Genomic DNA, 20,924 nt, shown 5'->3' on the forward strand with positions numbered 1-20,924 from the left:
ATCTCGAGATTAGGCTCAAAGTCACTTCGCGGTCGTGGAAAGTACGTACTACAGTATTGATCGCTCGCCGCTCCTCCATCGACGTCAAAGGCCGTTGACTCATGGACATCGCACCAGATCGTAGGTTGACAGTGCATATGTCTGCCATGGACGCAGATGACTTCGAGAAGGTACGTACAGGCGGACAGTCGACGGCATATTCATTGCTAGACGTAGATGCTCGCCACAGCGATCGACCGCCGTGATGCGAAGCAGGTGGAGGCTCTGTTGAGTCAAGCGAATGTAAATGCCGAGGTAAACGTGCTCGCCCAAACGATTCTCCTTGTCACCTGCCACGAGGCATTGCAGGTTTTCCACGGTCCAGTTCTCGTGCGCAGTTTCGTCGCCGCCGCGTGCAGCGACACCTCGATCTTTCATCTGTTGGTGCAGGCAAATTTCAACGTCAATGCTGTCGACGATGTACGTGACTATTGCTTGGATACGTCGCGACAACTTACTTTCACACAGGATGGAGACACGGCGTTGATGGTTGCCGCCCGGGGCATCGACTCGGTATATTTGTGTCAAAACTACAATATATATTCACTTTATATATCATTCTTCATCATGAGTGTAGAAATTATACACGGACGAAGACATACCAGTACGACAATGCCTTCTACCTTCAAATCGAAGAGTGATCTCCATGCATTATATAGGTTGGCGCTGCATTTAGCCAAGACTGCGCGACGAACGTGAGGTTGCTATTGGAAGCCAAAGCAGACGTAAACGTCATCAACAAGGTGAAGTGCACTTCGAAGCGGTGGCCATAACTGACGCGGCATCGTAGAGCGGGGAAACGGCCTTGTTCCAGGCCGTGAATTACGGCGGCGATCAAGCCATCGTCATGGTCAAGATGTTGCTGGAAGGGGACTTGTGCCACGTGGACGTTCAAGACGAAGTTTGTGCTGCATGTTCTTGATTCGTGAGTTCACACTCTATTTGTAGGACGGTTTGACTCCGTTGCATGTTGCCGTGAAACGGGGGCAGGCGGACATTGTGGCCCTGCTGATAAATCGCAAAAGCAACGTCCATGCCAAGACCAGCGTACGTTGCATGCTTTATTCTTTTACGTTTTCAACCGATTCAACTCGACCTGACACTATTTATGACGGATTTATAGGAAGGCAAGTCGCCGTTGCACTTGGCATGCCAGTACGGTCACTTTGCCGTCGTGGAGATTCTCGTCAAGTACCAGCCCGTGCTGAACGAACTGACTGAAGTACGTCAACACAAGGAGAATGTGTGTCGATTTCGCTGGTGTATGCTCAACTCTGTAGGACCGCCAAACACCACTCATTTTGGCTGCGTCGTGTGGATCGATGGCGATTGTCCGCTTGCTATTGGACCTTCAAGTGGACGTTACCATCAAGGACAAGGTGAAACCACACATTTACATTGTTCTTTTACCCAAAATTTGGACTTGAGTGTCACACTACTTTCAGTCACACACTAATTCGGTGTTGAATTGGTCGAAGAGTGAATTTGATTTTGGCCACTTGATTCGTGTTCTGGGTTTGGATTGGTCCATCTTCGATTGTCTGGCGATTCGTGATTCTGCTCATACAACCCTACTCCAAATTCGAATCGACTTGACAATATATACTGATATCATGAATCGTGATACGCAAATATATATAAATATATATATATACTGATATTAATATCATGACTAATGGAATGTAGAGTGGCATGACCGCGCTGCACCAGGCAGTGTACAATGGCGTCGAGTTGGCCGTGGTCGAGGCGCTGGTGGAAGCCAAGTCAGACATTGAAAACATTTGTTCGGTACGACAAATAAGCCCTCGTTTGAACATATCTGACGGTCTTACCTCGTAGGACGTGTATTCGGCAGACCCGATCATCAACGACGCCGTCGCGCAATCGGACCTGAATGTCGTCGAGTATTTACTGGAGCAGGGCGTGAATATTGAAGTGACCAACAATGTACGTGAATACTGGTCATATACGAGACTTATGTGGTTCGATTTACCAGGAGGGCTACACGCCTCTGATTGTGGCGACCCAGTTCAAACGGCACGACGTGATGGCCTTGCTGTTGGAGAAAAACGCAAAGCTCGAGGCTGCGGACAAGGTACTATCAAACTATATATATATATCGTTTGATCGATGCGTGTAGAACGGGTGCACTGCGTTGATGGAGTCCATTTTGAAAAGAGACCACATAGGAACGGACTTGCTCGTGCTTCATGGCGCGAGCTTGCATTCTCGCAACAAGGTATATATATCTGAAAGAATCCCTTCCAAACTACCTACCATACGTATAGAATGGGTTTTCGGCGATTTCGCTGGCCATGTACCACGACATTGAGCTCGGCAAGCGACTGTATTCGATGCATCAAAAGAAACTGCAGTCGCCTGCCAAGACCCCGTCCACCACCACCACTGTCATGGCCATGCAAAAGCAGCTCTCGTCCGACGTCGGTCGGTCGTTGCGCGTAGGAGATCTCATCTACTTGCACGTTGAGAACGGCATGGTTTTGGGCTGCGACGGGTTCCTCCACACTGACCTGCACCTGACGTTTCCCACCCACGAATGGGAAGACTACATTTTCTGCATCCACCCCAAGATGTCGTACGACTATGTCGACTTGTCTCTGGGGGTCCATCCATACTTTGAAACGACCGACGCGTTTTCCGAAGAAGAAAGGTATGATGACATACATGCCCATGGTTAAATGTATTTTGCTTGTATTGTGCTTTCGAGTGAAATTTCATTGTGTTGTGGCGTGGTTTCTCGTTGAAATTTAAATCGATTTGATTGGCTACTTCAGATTAGCTCAAAATTATTAACCAATCAAAAACTTCTAAATGAAATTCAACAACCAATCAGATCGATTGTGAATCAGTTTGGTCGGCGCGATTCGATTGCACCCTCCCAAAATTTGTATCAAATCGACAATAGCTCCAACATTGTTTTGTGTTTAGGGAAAAGCGGCGCAACGACGAGAAATTGACGCTCGCACTGCAGACAAAGGACCTTGTTCGCGAATACTCGACCATCCAGCTGTTTCATGTCAAGTCGCAGCAGTATTTGCGCGTGAATCCGATGGCCTCGACCACGCATGCCAACGTACGTACATCTAGTACATGCATGTACTAGATGACACGTTGAGATTCTATTGGGTTCGTTTTAGGTGGAGTTGGATCACTTGCCGTCGTGCTACTCGTGGTTTCAATTCCACGCGGACAAACCCAGCTCGGACTTGGGCATCATGACCAACTCGCCCGTGACCCTGGCCAGTGCCAGCGTGTTTTCGGCCGCGCAAGCGGTGCGCAAGTCCAAGCCGGTGACGCTCTTGGCCAACCACAGCAGTACGACCAAGGTGCTGTTGGGGCTATATACATCCCACGACCCGTTGGTGCTTCGCCCGTTCGTGTGGAAGAATGGAGAGTACGCAATTTCCGGCACTGGTACCCGTCAACTGCCCCTTCCGCGGTCGTACAGTTTGAATTTCAAGCCCCAAGTGTCCAAGGTGAATTCCGTGTTTCACCTTGAAATGAGCAGCAAGTCGTCGGCGGGTGGCGTGTTGTATCAACTGCGCCATGTGTCGTCGCGGTTCTTGCTGGCCATGCAATGCCCATGTGCCAAGCGCGACCACGTTACTGCGTCTCTTGTGAACCCCGAGTCCCTCGACACTTGGATCGCGCACTTGAAAGTAGCGTACCACAACAACACTGTGCGCTCCGACCTTGCCCACCACGACGACGACCATCGCGAATATGCGTTTCACTTTTCACATACATGCCCCAAATGTTCGAGAGAATGGTGCCTCGGCACGACCCAGAACAAGGTACATACTGGCACTGGGGGATCATCACTCATGTACTGTACCTTGTCGCAGATGGTGTGGAACCAGTCGGGCGAGTGGCTCGTGGGGGTACCGATTTCCACCGACTTTACGAAAAAAGTGCACCACGTGTGTGCTTGGAGGGAGGCGTTCTTGACGTTTTCGCACACGGCGCTGTGCTTCTTGGACGACACCACGACAACCGAGGTACTACATTGTTGGTTGGAACTTCAAAGCAATAATATATATTGTGCATTTCACGCAAAGTTGGACCAGTTTGATCTCATTTAACTGTAAGCTTGTACAAAGTATGCGATACAAGCATTAGTATAGATGAGGTTTTGGCAGTTCATTCCGAATCGATTTGACAATATATCTTGGACGTAGAACATCATCCCCCAGAGCATCCATGCCGTGTTGGTGGCCAGCCAGCAAATCCATTCGCTCATGGAAACGCCCGAGGTTGACGAAGTGGTCAGCTTTTTGCAGCAGATTTGCGCCGACGTGGAAATCCTTGAGGCCATGTTCCTCGCCACGTCCATCTTTCGGTCCATGGCGTCGATCGAAGGAGTGGACGAGTTGATGGTTCGTAGCTAGTAGCTAGCTACTACGACTTGTTACATGCTACTAGAAATCATCACACATGTATTCGTGGGTGTTTTGGTGGTAGGTCACGTTCTTTCGTGCGATGCGGGTGCTGGTCGTGGGCAACGACTCGAGTGAGATTTATCTCCAAGAGCAATTTGGCGACCGCCTGGGCCAAATCAAGATTTTAACCGGGTTGGACATGGAGTTTGCGACGAAGTACGTCGATGCGCGCATCATTATGACCAACATGATTGCGAAAAACTCGGGGGCCGTGTCGCACCTCCTCGAAAACATCAACGCCAGCCACATTGTGCCTGGGAACTGGACCATCACCGCTCAATTCTTCATCGCGCTGAGCTTGTCCGAACGTCCTGACTCGCTGATTGCAAAGAAACTGTACGACCATGAAATGAACGTGTCTGAAACGTGGGTCTCCAAGTGGGAAACCTGTGCTATCCACACACGCTTGGACGGTGACAGCATTTGCGTGCGCTGGTGTGACACAAATGAAGACGGGAGTGCCATCCCCGGCATGCTCCACCGAAGCGCGACGATCGCAGCGTTCAAGTCCCAAGTCAAGATAGAACCGAGGCACGTGACCGTCCCCCTTGAGCTCCTTGTGGACGAATCTTCCAAACCGACGCTGCCGCCGCTCGTCGACGAATGGATTGCCTTGTACATACACCAGTTGAAGCTCGTGTCGGCTCTGTGTGAAAAGAACGTCAACGTGCGCCGGTTTTTCCAGCCCAAGTTCCCCAAACACGTGTTGGTTGCTGGCATTCGCCGCGAGTCGCTGCCGTTCGCCATCCGGACGCTATATGTGGAACTGCTGCACTACTTGTACGTACCCCCCACGGGCATGCTGGACAACATCCAGCTGTCCAACTTGTTTCTGGCCTTGAACATCCACGGCGCGAACCCCCTTTCGAGTCACATGCCGGCGCTGTACATCTTGATCGACGCAACCATCCACGCCGTGGTCGTCAACAACGTGTCGTACTTTGTGTTTCTGCGCAAACTGCTGAGCTTCGTCGATAGTTTGCTCAGCGTTGGCTACTGCGGCACCAACCCGGCGTACTACAAGCAACTGTTTGAAGCGTTGTACGTCACGGGCATGAAGTGCGACGCGGTGGTGAAATTTGATTCCAACGGTGACCGGTCGACGTTGGATCCGCTGAATTTGTCCTGCAACACGACCTACGGCGTGGCCAATGTACGTTGTTCACACACTATTTACGCGCATCACACTATATCCGTACATCACACTATTTCCGTGTATTTATCACCATGGATTATTGAACTCGTCTCTTTTGATAGGTGGTACTGTGTCAGCGACGACTGGTGGCGTTGATTCGCAAGGTGATTCGATGCTGTGTAGCGACCACAGCCCCCGGTGACCCACCCGTCGAGTTTAGCCACGGACTGGTCCAGTACTTGTCCAACTTGCTCGGTCATAACGATACGCTGGTGGCGCAGGAAGCGTTTGTCACGTTGTCTGAAATCCTCCCGCGCGCGTCGTTTGCGTGGCTTCGAGCGGTGAAACCCATGTGCGAACTGGTCAAGCCCGACGACCACAACGACAGCCTTCGCCAGATCATCCACGAAGCCCAAGCCGTGTTTGACTTGGATGCTCATACATTTCACAGCCACGTGCAGCGTCTGCACACCAAGATCCTCGACGAAGGGCGCAAGAAGAAGAGCAAGGCATCGACCGACCCGCTCCAAGTTTCGATTCACCGCGTCAAGAAATGGAAGCGCAACGTCGCGTCCAACAACCCGACGCTGCTGCGGATGCTGCGTATTGCTCAAATCCCCGAGCGCACGATCGCGTACCTGGAAGCCGCGCTGGCCCGCGGCGTGTTTGTCGTGCCATCGAACGACGACCTAGCGTTGGAGCTCGAGTACTACAAGACGGTCGTGTTCAAGTCGACTGCGATCGACAACAACGCGACCAAGGGCAACTCGCACTTTCGGATGGCCAAGGAAGAAGCGGTGAAAGATCGCGCGACGCTGGCGCACCATCTTTTGTCGCTGCTGCATCAGTTTACCCCCCACCTGTCGGAAGAATTCAGCTTGAGGCTGTTGGTGCTGGTCGTGCCGCTGGTGAACGACAACTTTGCCCTTGTCAAGGACGTGTCGTCGTTGGTGTACTCGATGCTGTGCCAGCCCAATGCGGTCGTGGACTCTCGATACGCTGATGTAAACACCGATGTTTCTTCAGTCACCAATGGATGGTGGAGGCATTATGACCTGTGTTGTAGGTTTTTAAAGCGTTGCTAAAGCACGTGCATTACAACGAGTCGGCGGGCCAATGCGTTCTGCACATGCTTCGCGAATCGCAATCGGACGAGTGGAAGAATCAAGCCAGCTATCAATTGTTCTACTCGGAGTTTGACCTCAAGACGCTGCTGGTCGCGTACCCCAAGCAAGTGTTTGTGCTCGACATATTGTGCCTCGTGGCCGATGGCTCCACGAACGAGCGCATCTATGGCCATCTTGAATGCAAGTCGCTGTTGTCCCTGGAGTGGATTGTCCAGTTGATTACCCACGCCCAAGCCACGCCCAGCCACAAACGCGTGGGGCTGGCACTCATTAAAACCCTGTACTTGGACAGCGACCTAGAAACTGGATGGGTCTCGACGCACTTGGACACGTTGCGCCCTGCGTTTGCCTTTTGCCGCCAAGCGCTGTCCATGGTTGGGTCCCACATGGATGTAGTCGTGGACGGCGTGGTGCCGTTTCTGAAAGCATGGGTGGCCATGGTGACGGTTCAGTCCAAGAACCCCGTGGTCGTCGAGTTTCACCACCAACTTGAAGGCGACATGAAGGCCATGATAAGCCACCTCGACCAACTCACGTCCCAGCATCCGTTTATGTGTGCACATGCAAAGTACCCGCTGTCCCATGTCGTGGAAACGTTGTCGCAGTTGACCATGTGCACCACCATGGCGCTGATTGGAAACACCCGCAACGACATGGCGGTGGCGTACGCGGTCGAGCTGAAGAAAGCGCCGCCCCAGCGCATCTGCTACCACCCGTTTGTCCGAGGCGCTCGGGCTTTACTTGTAAACCACGCAGCCAAGTTGATGGTGCAAGATCCGAATCAGTTGAGTTCTGCGCTCGTTATCGGCGCGTTCCAACGCTTGCAGGCGACGTCCATCCCCGACGCGACGCTGCTCGACTTGGCCATCGTCGGCAAACACTTGATCCAGGTGGACCTGCAGGCCTCGCAATGGGACCAAGATTTGATCTCGCTGATTCTGGCTGAACAAGACGGGTTATCCAGCAGTGGCAATAAGAAAGCCAACCATTTTAACAAGTGGGCCAAGGTGACCCCTCAGCTGCACCGATTGAAAGCGGCACTGGCGTTCCGCCCAGCCAAAGCCGCCCGTGATAAGACGTTCCGGGGCAAATCGTACCAGTCGTTGGACGTGCAATCGTTTGTCGACCCAGTGTTCGTGGCGGACCACGTCAACAAGGACTCGAGCGTTGATACGTTTGCACACTGGAAGAAGAGCTTTGAGCCGCTGGATCTGCAGACGTTGATGCAGTGCTTGGTGCGGCTCATCACGCGGTCGTCGTCGTCGTCGCTGCTCGGTCTTCGCGTGTTCGTCCAAGCGCTCACGTCCAAGCGCGAGGCGGCTGAAGACCGGGTTGAATATGACGAAAAGGCTCTGCTACAGGCGCGGGTGGAGTGGAAGGCGTTGCTGTCCACGGCCGTCAAGTCGGACGTGACATCGCTCGTGTTTTGGTGCATCAAGGAGAGCATGGAGGAAGTGTCCAACCCGGTGAAAAGTCGGCTGGCGCTCAACTTGATCAGCGAGTTGCTCGTCGACGGGTTCAAAGAAGCGCAGGACGCGCTGTATGCTGGGTACGTTGGCCTCGACGACCACTTCCGGTCGTACTTGTTTGGGTTCCTCATGTCGCACATCACCGGCCAGTCCCACGATGCGAGTATCGTGTCGCTGACGCTGTTCCAGCTGCTGTGTGAAGGCCACCACACCAACTGGCAAAACATCATGCGCAGCGGCAAGTTCAACCGCAGCGTCCTGGACACAGTGATCAACCTCATGGCGCGCATCTGCAAGCAGTCGGACAACGTGTTTGCGTTGAAAGACGTGCAAGTCATGTCCAAAGTGCTCGCGTTTCTGAGCGAGGCCTGCCAGGGCCCATGCCTCGAGAACCAGCAGTTCATTGCCGAGTCGGTCGTGCCGCGCCTGTGCACGGACATCTCACTGGGCAAACCGCAGTGCGAAAACGGCCAATACCCGCTACACCTGGCCAAGCTGAAGCACAATGTGAACGTGCTGCTTTTGTCCATGGTTGAAGGCCGCGACGACACGCTTGTCCACTTGCACTATGTGGAATTGATCCGTCCTCAGGACATGTGTCGGGTGCTGACTGTGAATCGGAAAAAGATCAAGGTGGGGACAAAGTCGCCTGTGTTTTCATATATATTTTTATTGTTATCGATATCGCTTGTTTACATTCGAGTATTTGAGTATAAATGTGAATTCGTATTTCCAGACCCCGTCGATTCGAATATGTCGCTGCCGAATCGAAGCACGAATCGACGCTTATTGGTGAATAATCCAAGTTTGAGTGGATTTGATTGGTTCTTACAGAATGGACAAGTATATTCAACCAATCCGATCTCCAGCGTGATTCAACATTACTTCAAACCACGGGAAGTTTATAGCGAATTCACAATATATTCGTGCTGTGTTTTGGATGTTCTGTAGCAGTACCGAAGCAATAATCCCCCCTGTTTTGACAACATGCATAGGACTACCGGGCAGACTACAAGTACGAGTTGGCCGACATTGTGTTTGCCGAGTCGATTGAACTGCTCCGGTTGGCGTACTCGTTGCTGTCCAAAGCGACCAGTCACACCGTGGACAACCTCTTCTACTTTAGCAAGGGCTGGCATGACGCCCAGAACGAACACGTGGCCTTCTTCGCCAAGCAAACAATCAACGTCGAAGTCGTCCGCGGCGACACGGAGATCCAAGTGTACTTTCCACGGCCCCGCGAGTCGCGGTTCCTCAGTCCTCGGGAGCAGAAGCGGCTCATGGACATCATGGAGTTTGGCGAGGATAATGCATTGGCAGCGTTCACCTCCCCCGAGTCCAGGTACATGTCGACAGCCATGCTGGTCATCACAATGGTAGTTATATATATATGCGTGAGCAGGAACATTGCCGAAGAGCTGCGCACGCGGCACATCCTTGCCCAGAATGCTACGTACGAGTGGATGACCGAAAACCAAACGTTCATTCGGCAAGCCATGTTTGTCGTGTGCTTTTACATCAACTTTGTCATGGTGTTGGGGCTCGCGATCGACCCGGACGACTCGGAGCCTGTCGTGCACATTTACGTACGTAGTAACCCCTCGATGTGTTTGATGTCTTTTTAATATAGTATGTTTATAGTCATATTGGACGCTGTCGGGTCTGGGTGGGGTGTTTTGCATCCTCTGCAGCAGCTTGTGGCTGTACAACATTGCCACGGAAATGTCCTTCTCGTATGCCCGCCAAAAGCTCAAACCAGTCAAGCTGCGTAGAATGACCCTCCAGGACATGACAAGTGAAGTGTGGAGTGCGATTGCCGAATCATGCTACGCGATTGGTATGTTCCGTTCATGTCGATGGATCATAGATGGATGGTGCTTGAATGGGTCGTCGTCTTGTGTGTAGGTGGGTGGGTGGCAGTGTACGCAGCCATCACGATGGTGTACGGGATGGACGACTCGCTCACGTACATCACCGCGGGCGTGTCGCTAGCGTATGTGCTGTACATTGTACTGCTCGCGATTCGCAAAGTGTCTGGAATTTTCCACTTTGCGTACATCACCGACGACAAAGTGCGCAACCGCCAAGTGGCGATTTCGAACGTCCTGTTCTGGTTCAATGCGGTCGTGGACACGTTGATCAAGGACAACGTCGTCGTGTTCACGCTGTACACGCTGTGCGCGTTCATGGGGCTGTCCAGCGACGTGTCCAAGAGGGCGTATGTGTACTATGGGTTTCCCTTGCTCGACATTTTAGCCATCAATGGCCGCCTATCTAATATTGTACGTCCACTTTCGACTATTTTCACAAGAATTCATGTTGCAGATATTGTGGATTATTCGGTACAGATTTCCAGGCCCCACCGAATCGAATCACGAATCATTGACGCTATTGGCTAATCCAATTTTGAGTGGATTTGATTGGCTCTTACAGAAAGGACAAGTATATTCAACCAATCAGACCTTGAGAGTGATTCAATATTGATTAGACAAATCGCGCGAATTTTGGACGTTTATAGCGAATTCACAATCCTTCCTATTAGTATTTTTTTTAATTTTAAAGAGTCCTCACTTGATTTTAAAGTATTGAATTCCAAAGGAGATTCGATGTTCATTACAGAAACAACGTTATCTTTAAAAAATATATTCTAGTATATTATAAATATTGAATTTTATACTAGTATATTATAAATATTGAATTTTATACTAGTATATTATAAATATTGAATTTATTCGTAATTTCTATACTATATAATTCTTAACAACGACTAAACTGCGTAGCTCAAAGCTGTCACGTCCAACTTGGTGCCGTTGGGGGTGACCATGGCATTTGGGACGATTGTGATCTACTTGTTTTCGTTGATCGGGTTCTTCCGGTTCCAGGAGCTCATGACCAACGACGACGGGCCCCAGTGCTCGTCCATGATGCAGTGCTACCTCACGTACATTCACTACGGGCTCTTGAGTGGCGGCGGCATTGGCGACTACATGTCGAGTACGTTGGCGCATCCATTGGATTACTCGGACCAAGTGAGCTTCTTCGAGCGCGTCGTGTACGACTTGGGGTTTTACATTGTCATTCTGCTGCTGCTGATCAACCTCATCATGGGTATCATCATCGATTCATTCACGTCGCTGCGTGAAGCGTCCGAGAAGAAGCAGGAGATCGAAAACAGCATCTGCCTCGTGTGCAACGACACCAAGGACGACATCGAGTACCGCGGCATCCTCCTCGGTCTGTCCAACAGCTTCAAGAAACACAAGGAAGAAGAGCACAACCTGTGGAACTACTTGTTCTTCATCATGTACTTGGAGTCCAAACCCGCCACCGACCTCAACGGTACCGAATCATTTGTGCGCCAGAAGCTCCTGGCCAAGGAGATGTCGTGGATTCCCAAGAAAAAGGGCAACTCGGTGCGGGCGGCCGCGGAGGCGTACTAAATACCTTATGGATCTGTACCCCCGAAAATGTCAGTAAAATCTGATCGAAATGGATACAACTCAATAAGGTGGTATGATTTCTTTTCAATAACGCGTTCGGATTGGTTACTTCTACTACTTCGACTTGTTTAATTGGCTAGAACGAGATAATTGGACAGTTTTGACCAATATAAAGCGACTTGGGTACAACCTTCCAAGGTACACCAAATTTCGTACTTTATTGCCACCATACAGCAATTTGGGTTCAACTCGATAAGGCAAAATCATGGGTACTGATCCCTAAGGTATACGGTAGTCGTCCTCGGATCACTACATCGTGAAACAAAATGTATATAAATGTCATGATGGCATGCACGATATACATAGTAATACATGACGCAAATGACACCTTGCATATGTTCGAGCTCTGTCATCGAATGCCAACACTTGGAATCACCACGAAAGACAAAGAGCCAAAATGATAAATATTAGTAGTATACTACGTAGTATTATTATTTTAATACTAATATTATTGGACATCCAAGCTCATCAAGAAAGAAGTCTAGGGAAACAACTGATATATTAATGACTTGATTATTATGGAGTGGCAGCCAAGGACTCGAAGAACTCGACCATGTCTTGACGTCCGACTTCATGTGCTAGCATCGCCGCCGTCTTGCCTTCCTATTATTGACATTCAAATTAGCCAGTAGCATCCACACACAATCGTGTTTACTCCGTTGACGGCATCTACCGCGGCCCCAGACTTGACCAAGTACGCCACCACTTCGAGCGACGAGCCGGTGACTGCATCGTGCAGGATGGTGTTGGCCATGTCATCCTATATGTATGTACGTACGTATCCGACAGTGACTCTTTCGATGGGCAACGGTAGACAGTACGTACCACGCATGTGTTATTGATATCCGACTTGGCGTCCACAAGACATGCGACGATATCTATGTTGGCGCCCGAGTACACTGCATGATGCAATGCTGTCATGCCAAACTACAACAGCCACGTGTAAACGACTCTAGAGACTGTGTGTGTGGTCATTTGTCGGACCGAATCCTTCATCGTCACGTCCGCGTGGGCTTGGATGAGACGCTGCACGATCTCGAGCGACTCAAAGATCACTGCTGTCATGAGCGGCGTCTGCAAATCCTATGAATGACCCAATGATGGATTCACATGTCCATGTATTCCATAGATTCCTCTCTTACCTCGTTGGCAGCATCTACGTGGAGGTGGGCCGACGACGCCATGACGAGGTTCACGACGTCCACATTCCCAGACGTGCATGCCAGGTACAGCACCGAGTCGCCATCCTGCACAAAGCAACACATGTCTCACATGTTTAACAACATCCACATGGTCTTACAGCTGTGGTAACTTGGAGGTCTTGGGGGTCGTGAACGGTCAGCAGCAGTCGGACGTTCTCCGCTTGACCACGCAAAGCGGCATGGTGCAGCGCCATGCATCCTTTCTACAATAGCAACATGCTAGTCATGTACTTTACACAACGGGTGGTTATTACGTCATCGATGGCTACGACATTGCACTTGGCTTGTACGAGCAAGCGAACGATGTCGGGTTGGCCACTGGCCGTCACAGCTTGAAGCAAGGCGGTGCTGCCAGTCTATGGATAGATCACCATGTTATGACGTGGCAACACGAGAGAGAGAGGATGCACACACGTGGTTGGCAGCATCCACGGCTGCACCATGAGCCAAGAGTTGCTCGACGTTGTGCAAGGACTCGATAAACTCAATCTGCAGGTCAGGCTACGTAGAACCAACGAGCCTCGAGTTAGACACGTTTGCATGCCCAGCCTAGGCGTCCAACGCACATGTTGTTGCCGTTCGCAGAGCGGGTCGCACTCGTCGCCTTCGTGGTCCGAGAACGAGTCAAAGACGTACTACATAGTATCAAGTAGATGAGTGCATGGAGGGATGGACAGGAGTGCGAACGGTATCTTCTCCTCGCGCCGCAACCATCAACGCCGTGTTGCCGTCCTACTTGAATAGCTGAGCTCGTTGCTTGGAAACGCAGACAAGCGTACCTCGTCTCGAGCATTCACGTCAAAGTTGGCGTCTAAGAACAGTTTGGCGATCGATGCATCTCGACCTGCAGCTTCGAGGAAGCCGCTGGTCAATGGCTGTTGCAAGTCCTGTGAAACATCATGCAAGTGAAGTGCTACACCACAAGCCAGTCGAACAACGTACTGGGCTGTGGATGTCGACTTGAGCCAGCATCGCCTGAACGGCGGCGTGATCTCTCTGGATCACGACTGTGTACAAGGCCTAGCACACATACGTCGTGAGGAACCACATGCAACGATGGCCATAAGAAGGCGAGGTTCCACGCAGCAGTACATCATCAAAGTCGTCAATCTCTGTGCTCGTCATAGTTGCCTTGGATGTCATGTGGCGAATTGGGTACTGTCAATCAGCCACGGAGCAGTGACACTGCGGCAGTCGTCACAAGTTTGTCCATTTGTGCAAGTAGACAAGAGCTCGCACGTAACAGGTGTAACGTTACAGTGTACTACTAGTAGTAGGGAATTGTCCTTTTACCCAAAATGTGGGCTTTTGTGCTGATTCGCCAAATCTATCGATCGATTCTTGTACTGAATTTTGTATGTGAAAAGGTGTCCTGTGGTGATTGGTGTCACACTAATTGAAGGCACACACTAATTCGACGTTGAGGATGGTTTCCTGCAATCTCATTGGCTAAATCCTTGTGCCGATATCTATTTTTGGTTCTGTCGATTTATGCCCCAGTTTACAGTGTTAGAATAAACACAATAAGCTTACCGGTACTACTAGTACTATGGTAATACTTGAAGTTGCCGAAAAGGCACACTTGAACCATCGCCATCATCGTGGAAGCTTGTGCAATGTGTACGACAAATAGTACTCGGTCAAGTGCGGTAGTAGATCGAAACCAGATCAACGAACTATCTGAGGTAAAACTGAAGCCCCTCAATTCGTACGCGTGTTGGCTTTATTACTGCCCTGTGTGGGTGCCAGTTACACGTTTATCGAATGGCGGTTTCACCATGCTAAATCCCGTGAACGTAATGCCAGCAACGGCATAACACACATGGGCAACATCACAGCAGCAGCAACAAGAGGAGCTGCGACACCCAAGCCAGCAACGTCAAAAGCTACAGCACCACCGACAGACAAACAACCCCAAGGAAAGATCCCGGTCGTGCCGCCGGACAAGCAACTTCTGTTCATCGAAGATCAAGTGGCCCAACGCGCCGAGTGGAATGCTGAGAGCGTGTTCGTGTATGTCAAGCGATTGTGTGGGGGGTTGCAGGAGTCCGAGGTACCGTACCACGCCCTTGGAGGAACCTGACGACTTTGTAGTCAGAAGGCCGAAAACGACGCCAAAAGGTCAAGTCGTTTGTGCCGGGCGTGCACAACACCTTCTCGTACGTGCGTTTCTCACTTGACCACCCCTTGCTCACTTTTGTGTGTGGGAATTGCCACCCTGTAGATTCAAACACAATCTAGATGACAGTAGCGCCAGTAGTCCACGAATGCAAGCGGCAGCCACAACCATCGTCGCATGGCTGCGTCGACACATGTACCGCATGCGATGGCGCCGTGCAGTGCTCCTCTTGGTACTTCGTCTCCGAGATGAGCAGCGATTACAAAGGGACGAGGCTGCGCTGGAGCATACGATATGCCGGTTCAGGGATATTCTCAAGGAAGGCTTCACCGCGTCCAAGGTGGCAGTGCACGGAAACCTCAAGACCATCCAGCTCCGTTTGGTTGTGGACACGACGTGTGACGAATGTTATTTAACGTGGACCCCGTCCAAGAAGCGTGATCCGAGAGTCATGCTACGTATGTCCTTACAATCCTGTTGGCGTCGAATCCAACGGTCCTTGTAGATGAGATCGAGTCCGTGGTGCCTGCTCGAAAGAACATGGAAGGAACCGTCATTCCCATCCACCTCTTGCGTAAAGTCAGCTACCGGCGCACGTTTATCTTGTCCATCCACACCAAGTCGATGATCAAGGGCGTGCCCGCCATCCCGAAGCGCATGATCCTGCAAGTGGCCACCGCCAAAGAGCGCGACTTCTTCGTCAAGGGGTTCCATCGGTACCTAGATAACCGGACGGGCGAAGGCTACGTCGACGCCACGGGCGTGCCACGTATGGACACCCGTCGCGCGGCGCTGTCCTTCTTCAATCCCCCCGCGTCCCCGCCATCGTCGCCCCCTCAAGCACCAACAACGCACCCATCCTTGTCTCGGCTCGAGCAGTTAGAGTTGAACGAACTACGAAGAAAGAAGCCACCTGCGATGACGATGGCCTCAGCCGACACACCCGCCCCGTCCCCTGTGGACGTCCTCAGTGGCGACGAAGACGAAGGTGATGGCACGCCGATGGGTCATGAATCGAAACGAGTGGCGCCATGTCCAGTGGACGAACCACCTCCGACACCCCTGCTTTCGCATTTATATTCGACTCGGTACGACGCCATGGACATGAAGGACGCCGAGCAAGCGATGCAGGCGCGCCCGGTGCTCACGGCCCACCAAGCGCACCTGTTAGACGAGGAGGACCGGCTCAGCAGCGTGTTCGACCGCATCTTATTGATGCAAACGTGATATTGGCATTAGCAGTGTTTCTAGTCGAATTTCTTCACGTTGACGGGAAATTGCTGGCGCAACGCCGTCATATGGGCAGGATAAATAGGGAGGCATGCCACCAACCAATTGCCAAACACTTGATGGAGGTTGGATAGCACGCCCACGTTGTAGTAGTTGACAAACCCAATCGTCCCGCGCTTTTCGCAGTACTCCAACGTCGTGAGATTGCACATGCTCAAAACCAAATGCATGCCGCAGAACACGAGCAGAGCCAACCCCACGCACATACTAGTAAAGAACACGCAAACAACCTACACGCGGCATTATGTTAGCTGCCATAGTCGCTCGCTACGACGGCCACGTATACCTGTGTATGGGGTGATGTCAACTGGAACGCTCTGGCGGCAATGTCGTGCGCAAGACGGTCAAAAGCCAAGCCAAACACATGCGTCCACGTTAAATACGCAGTGTCCAAGCACACAACCGCACTCCACCATAGAAAGAGCACGAAAAACTTGTAATTCTCCAACCCAATACATCTACGCCAGACCAGATCGTCATGTATCCAGCAGGGCGACCGACTGCCATCATGAAAAGGTGTACTGTACTTGTTGAGGAAGACGCAATGGTGATCCATTTTGGCAATGCATGACCCACAGGCACTGCAATGGTGGGTCCGGTCCGGCTTGGGCACGTTGCACTTGCGACAGAAGCGCTTCTCGCCGCTGTACTTGAGCTCAATGGATCCGTCGCCTTGGACATGCTTGGCCACGTCCAGCGTCACCTGCGCCGCCATGGTTCGGCCAAGGCACACGAGCATGATCGCAAATGTGGTGTTGAACTGAAGCCAATATTCGACGGGCAAGGCCAATAATCCCATAGAGTTGAGTGCGAAACCAACGTACACCCATACAATCAGCAACGCGATGGCCGCAGGAAGAAGCCAGCGCAGCAGCGGTGGCAGCTTTTTCCACGAGCTGCACATTATTGCTTGTCAAGTGAAGCGGTCATTATTATCCGGATGGGGTCATCGTTTGCTGGCCGGCGCTGATTGGCCAAAATCAGGTTAATTCTACGAATGTATGGCGGATACCTGGCCTTGACGGTTTGTAAATCGATAAATAAAACAGCCAATCACCGTCGGCACAGTTTCTCTTTCTGGCGTGGACGCATGTACAATCGAGCTGGGATGAGCACTCGAGCCGCGGATCGTGCGCACTTGTATAACCGGCAGCCAGTATGTACTTCCACGGATCGTCTTCATCGAGAGGACGCGTGCGTGATGGCTCTTATGATGTCTGACGGACTTGGTAGAACCCCAACTCGAGCGTCAATGCCGAACAAACACATCGCCTCATGGAGGACCAGAACGACGAGAAAATTGATCAACTGTCGATTCAGATTGGAGCTCTCAAGAAGGTGCGTGCAACCTTCCCGTCTCCATACCGTCCATGCCCTGCTTCATGGGGGCCCTCGTAGATGACACAAGACATCAACAACGCCGTGAAGGAAGACAACAAGTTTCTCGACGGCATGGTATGGCTAGCACCTACAGTACTTGTTGGTTCGCGCATATGACGATTCTTGCAGGGACAAGACTTCGACAACACAGACTCTCTTATGGGAGGCACGTTGAAGAAGCTCGGCAACATGATGGACACGGGCGGCGGCAAGCACATGTGGATGCTCATTGGCTTTGTGGTTGTGGTGTTTGTGCTGCTCTACTTTTTAATGACGGGCAAATACTAATTGATGCACGTCGTCGTGTTATATATATTATATTCTTCCACCGAACATGTATATATATATACTTTTTTCTACTCGAGCACGGTGCATCCTTCTAGGATCGTCCATCATATACATACCCGTACAAGGTGACTAGCTTAGAACAAGTTGACTTCCTTCTTCTTGGCTTGTTGTTTCCACTTGGGTAACGCTGCAAACTCGCCACGGGTAACTCCAAGCACCGCCTTGAACTCGGCGTCGCTCAAGTACGATTCCTTGCGCGTCAAGTCGATGCCATCGACGCCGGCAATCAGTTGTTGCAGTGTAAACGTTTGGTTGCCACCCGCCACGGCAGTCACGGGGGCAGGCGGCGCATCATGGACGGGAGCGGGTGCCGCCGCCTCCGGGGCAACCGCGCCAGCCGCCTTGGCCTTTTCGTCGCGCAGCTTTTGCAGCTTGGCCTCGTACGGGTCGACAAATGCGGGCTGGTGGAAGAACGCGGCGTCCCACCCGGCAAAATGACATGTAAAGATGGCCGGTTCCTTGCCCGATTGGATCGAGATCACAGGCGTGCCTTCGCCGCGTCCGTCGCTCTGGGCCGCAGCCAAGTAGTCGTTGGCAATCTTCAAAGCGCCGCGCTTCTCGGACTCGTTCGCGCCTTGGCCGACCCAGAGGTAGAGCGTCGTGTAGCAATCGAGCAGGAACACGTCGTCGATGTTCAAGTCATCTTGGGCGAACGAGTGGATTTCGGACGCGTGGAAGTAGCCCGTCTCGTTGGTCACGTGGAAGAGGCGGGGTTCGTGCTCGGCTTCTTGGCCGGCCTTGACCTTGGGGTAGTCGTCGGTCTTGCCGCCGAGGAAGTTCCAGAACGCGTCGTCGGCGTCGCCTTCGTCCACGACGGTGACGGCGCGCTTGCCCTTGAGGATCGCGGCGATGTTGGACGCGACGCGGCGCTCTTCTGCGTTGGACCCGCTGCCTTGCCACTGGTACACTTGGCGGGGGGTGGTCAACACGAACACGTCACCAGAATTCAAATTGGCCGCGACTTCGTCCACTTGGGTCGCAAACGTGTTGAGTTCGGACGTGCCTTTGATGTGGAACAGTGACACGCCGTCGTCATCGTACGAGTCTTGGTCGTGGCGGTTCTTGAACCCGCTCGCCTTGCCCCCCGAGTGCACGATCAATCGACCCAAAAACAACCGACGAAAGTGCGACGGCTCCTTGCCCTGCACGACGCGCACCTGGACAGGCGACCCGCCCATTTCGTCGTCGAGGCGCTGGGCCCACAACGCGCTCGCGGCCTTTTCATCTTGCGACGACTGGCGGCCTTGCCAAAAGTAGATGACATGCGACGGCTTGGCGCCGGACTTGGGTGTGAACGTGTTGAGCACGATGTACGAGTCGCCGCCAAAAAACTCGCCGTATGTGGCGGCGTCTACTTGGACCTTTTCCAAGTTTTCAATGCGCCACACCTTGATCGCGTTGGTCCCGTCTTGGCCAGCGAACAAATCGTCGTCTTCGGCCGCCGACGCCGAGAACAACGCGGACGCGTTCACGCCCTTGTCTTCCACGGCCCGAGTAGTCGCCGACGTCGACGCTTGCTGGCCAAATGAAATCGTGCGGGGAGGGTCCCACGCGTGGAACAAGGCCTTGAACGCCGAGCCTTCGCCGCCTTCCGCCACCCGCGTGATGGGGGTTTGTGCCGGACGCTTGGTCTGTGTCAGGTATTGCGACGCGTATATCACGCCGTTCTTGCGCTCGTCCGCGGACGCGCCACGGCCAATCCACACGTGGAGGACGTTGCCGGCATCGACAATGAACACGTCGGTCGAGTTGAGCAAGTCCTTCTTGAGGACGCCGTCCTTGGGCGTCACGTCCACTGTCTTCAACGACGACGACGCGTCGCTGAGTTGGATCAACTTGATCGACTCACGATGCGCTTGGTCGTGGGCGTCGTCGTCGTCGCCTTCCTTGGTGACGTTGATGAACCCGCCCAACGTCGTCCAGAATTTTTCGTTCTTGGGCTCGTCGTCCAAAAACGTAATTTGCGCGCGCGCGCCGCGTTCGTTGTTGTTCAATTGGCGAACGTAGTCCAAGGCTTTGGCCTTTTCTTGGCGGTTGGCGGTGGAGCCGTTGAACTAGAGAAATCGTCATGTCGTCAGAAAGTGCTGCAACAATCAATTCTTGTCCACTCGTACCACAAAGATCTCCAACCCGAGGTCCAAAATGTACACGTCGTCCTTGGTGAGCGACGTGTTCTTGGTGGCCACTTGGTTCACGCGCACGGTGCGCTTGCCCTTCACTTGCAACAGCTTGGTGTCGTATTGGTCACGCACGACCTTGTTGAATCCACTGGCCACGCCGCCGGTCAAGTATTCGATACCCGTGCTTTTGAAATACGACAAGAACAAATCGCTTTCAAAGCCTTGGCACTCGCGATATTGCACGGGGCCTCCGCCGAGGGATTCATCGAGCTCGACAGTTTTGTACGCGGCCACACCACTTTCGTCTTGAGACGTATCTTTGCCGAGCCAAAAGTGAATGTTCCACGTGAGCGAGCTGTTCTTTTGGACTGTCTGCAGGAAAATGTACGAGTCGCCAGAGTACAGCTTGTGCAGGTCCTTGGTCACGGGCACAGGAATCAATTTCTCAATGCGCCACGCGACAAGGCCGGGACGTTGGCCGGCGCCGACAAATGCTTGTTCCGCCATCTTGCGCTGGTACTACTTGTGCGGATGAAATCGAAAATCAAAATGAGGGGAAGAAAAGACATGACACTGACGCCACACTCACGTATCTGTTTATGGAGGTAATTCGGTATAAGAGGTTAACTCACGTTCCACAGGGTGTCCCTGTAGAAAGGCCAACCGGAAACACCCTAAATATGCGTTTTCGAAGGTAAATCACAAACGCACAACAGCAGACCCCTTTCAAAATTG

The 20,924-nt window shown here is 52.1% G+C and overlaps 6 protein-coding genes across 8 annotated transcripts; 3 read left to right on the forward strand and 3 right to left on the reverse strand.

Moving 5' to 3' along the window:
* Nucleotides 1–115: 115 nt before the first annotated feature.
* On the forward strand, nucleotides 116–11,865 carry H257_12507 (hypothetical protein). The gene is made up of 27 exons (XM_009839735.1): nucleotides 116–170; nucleotides 217–294; nucleotides 349–459; nucleotides 508–552; nucleotides 617–643; nucleotides 699–782; nucleotides 830–940; nucleotides 988–1,086; nucleotides 1,163–1,261; nucleotides 1,320–1,418; nucleotides 1,726–1,827; nucleotides 1,879–1,986; nucleotides 2,036–2,134; nucleotides 2,180–2,278; nucleotides 2,328–2,710; nucleotides 2,989–3,133; nucleotides 3,198–3,854; nucleotides 3,906–4,058; nucleotides 4,239–4,436; nucleotides 4,522–5,652; nucleotides 5,757–6,638; nucleotides 6,701–8,863; nucleotides 9,226–9,572; nucleotides 9,633–9,816; nucleotides 9,872–10,067; nucleotides 10,136–10,512; nucleotides 11,011–11,865. Exons 1-27 carry the CDS (start codon nucleotides 138–140, stop codon nucleotides 11,668–11,670), a joined length of 8,670 nt encoding a protein of 2,889 aa, XP_009838037.1. The 5' UTR covers nucleotides 116–137; the 3' UTR covers nucleotides 11,671–11,865.
* Nucleotides 11,866–12,212: 347 nt separating this feature from the next.
* Nucleotides 12,213–14,150, reverse strand: H257_12508. Of its 2 annotated transcripts, XM_009839736.1 has the most exons (13): nucleotides 14,025–14,150; nucleotides 13,875–13,952; nucleotides 13,712–13,819; nucleotides 13,620–13,664; nucleotides 13,499–13,567; nucleotides 13,347–13,433; nucleotides 13,187–13,288; nucleotides 13,031–13,135; nucleotides 12,873–12,977; nucleotides 12,715–12,813; nucleotides 12,556–12,657; nucleotides 12,386–12,490; nucleotides 12,213–12,333 (listed from the first exon to the last, which is right to left on the reverse strand). In XM_009839736.1, the coding sequence occupies exons 1-13, from the start codon at nucleotides 14,073–14,075 to the stop codon at nucleotides 12,247–12,249; spliced, it is 1,143 nt and encodes a 380-aa protein (XP_009838038.1). In that variant the 5' UTR covers nucleotides 14,076–14,150; the 3' UTR covers nucleotides 12,213–12,246. The 2 variants fall into 2 exon arrangements, with proteins under 2 accessions (XP_009838038.1, XP_009838039.1); XM_009839737.1 differs by having other exon boundaries at nucleotides 12,213–12,490.
* A 558-nt stretch (nucleotides 14,151–14,708) lies between these two features.
* H257_12509 (hypothetical protein) lies at nucleotides 14,709–16,460 on the forward strand. Its single transcript, XM_009839738.1, has 4 exons — nucleotides 14,709–14,985; nucleotides 15,027–15,091; nucleotides 15,157–15,509; nucleotides 15,557–16,460. Exons 1-4 carry the CDS (start codon nucleotides 14,755–14,757, stop codon nucleotides 16,276–16,278), a joined length of 1,371 nt encoding a protein of 456 aa, XP_009838040.1. The 5' UTR covers nucleotides 14,709–14,754; the 3' UTR covers nucleotides 16,279–16,460.
* Nucleotides 16,110–17,245, reverse strand: H257_12510 (the record flags this gene model as incomplete). Of its 2 annotated transcripts, XM_009839740.1 has the most annotated exons (3): nucleotides 16,110–16,571; nucleotides 16,628–16,799; nucleotides 16,869–17,245. In XM_009839740.1, the coding sequence occupies 3 exons, from the start codon at nucleotides 17,243–17,245 to the stop codon at nucleotides 16,299–16,301; spliced, it is 822 nt and encodes a 273-aa protein (XP_009838042.1). In that variant the 3' UTR covers nucleotides 16,110–16,298. The 2 variants fall into 2 exon arrangements, with proteins under 2 accessions (XP_009838042.1, XP_009838041.1); XM_009839739.1 differs by having other exon boundaries at nucleotides 16,628–17,245.
* Nucleotides 17,246–17,449: 204 nt separating this feature from the next.
* H257_12511 (hypothetical protein) lies at nucleotides 17,450–18,009 on the forward strand (the record flags this gene model as incomplete). The annotated part of the gene is made up of 4 exons (XM_009839741.1): nucleotides 17,450–17,497; nucleotides 17,575–17,679; nucleotides 17,740–17,796; nucleotides 17,851–18,009. The coding sequence occupies 4 exons, from the start codon at nucleotides 17,450–17,452 to the stop codon at nucleotides 18,007–18,009; spliced, it is 369 nt and encodes a 122-aa protein (XP_009838043.1).
* Nucleotides 18,010–20,731, reverse strand: H257_12512 (hypothetical protein). The gene is made up of 2 exons (XM_009839742.1): nucleotides 20,184–20,731; nucleotides 18,010–20,123 (listed from the first exon to the last, which is right to left on the reverse strand). Exons 1-2 carry the CDS (start codon nucleotides 20,694–20,696, stop codon nucleotides 18,144–18,146), a joined length of 2,493 nt encoding a protein of 830 aa, XP_009838044.1. The 5' UTR covers nucleotides 20,697–20,731; the 3' UTR covers nucleotides 18,010–18,143.
* Nucleotides 20,732–20,924: the final 193 nt, after the last annotated feature.

This window comes from Aphanomyces astaci (assembly GCF_000520075.1).
Source record: "Aphanomyces astaci strain APO3 unplaced genomic scaffold supercont1.41, whole genome shotgun sequence".
NCBI classification, from domain to species: Eukaryota; Oomycota; class Saprolegniomycetes; order Saprolegniales; family Verrucalvaceae; genus Aphanomyces; species Aphanomyces astaci.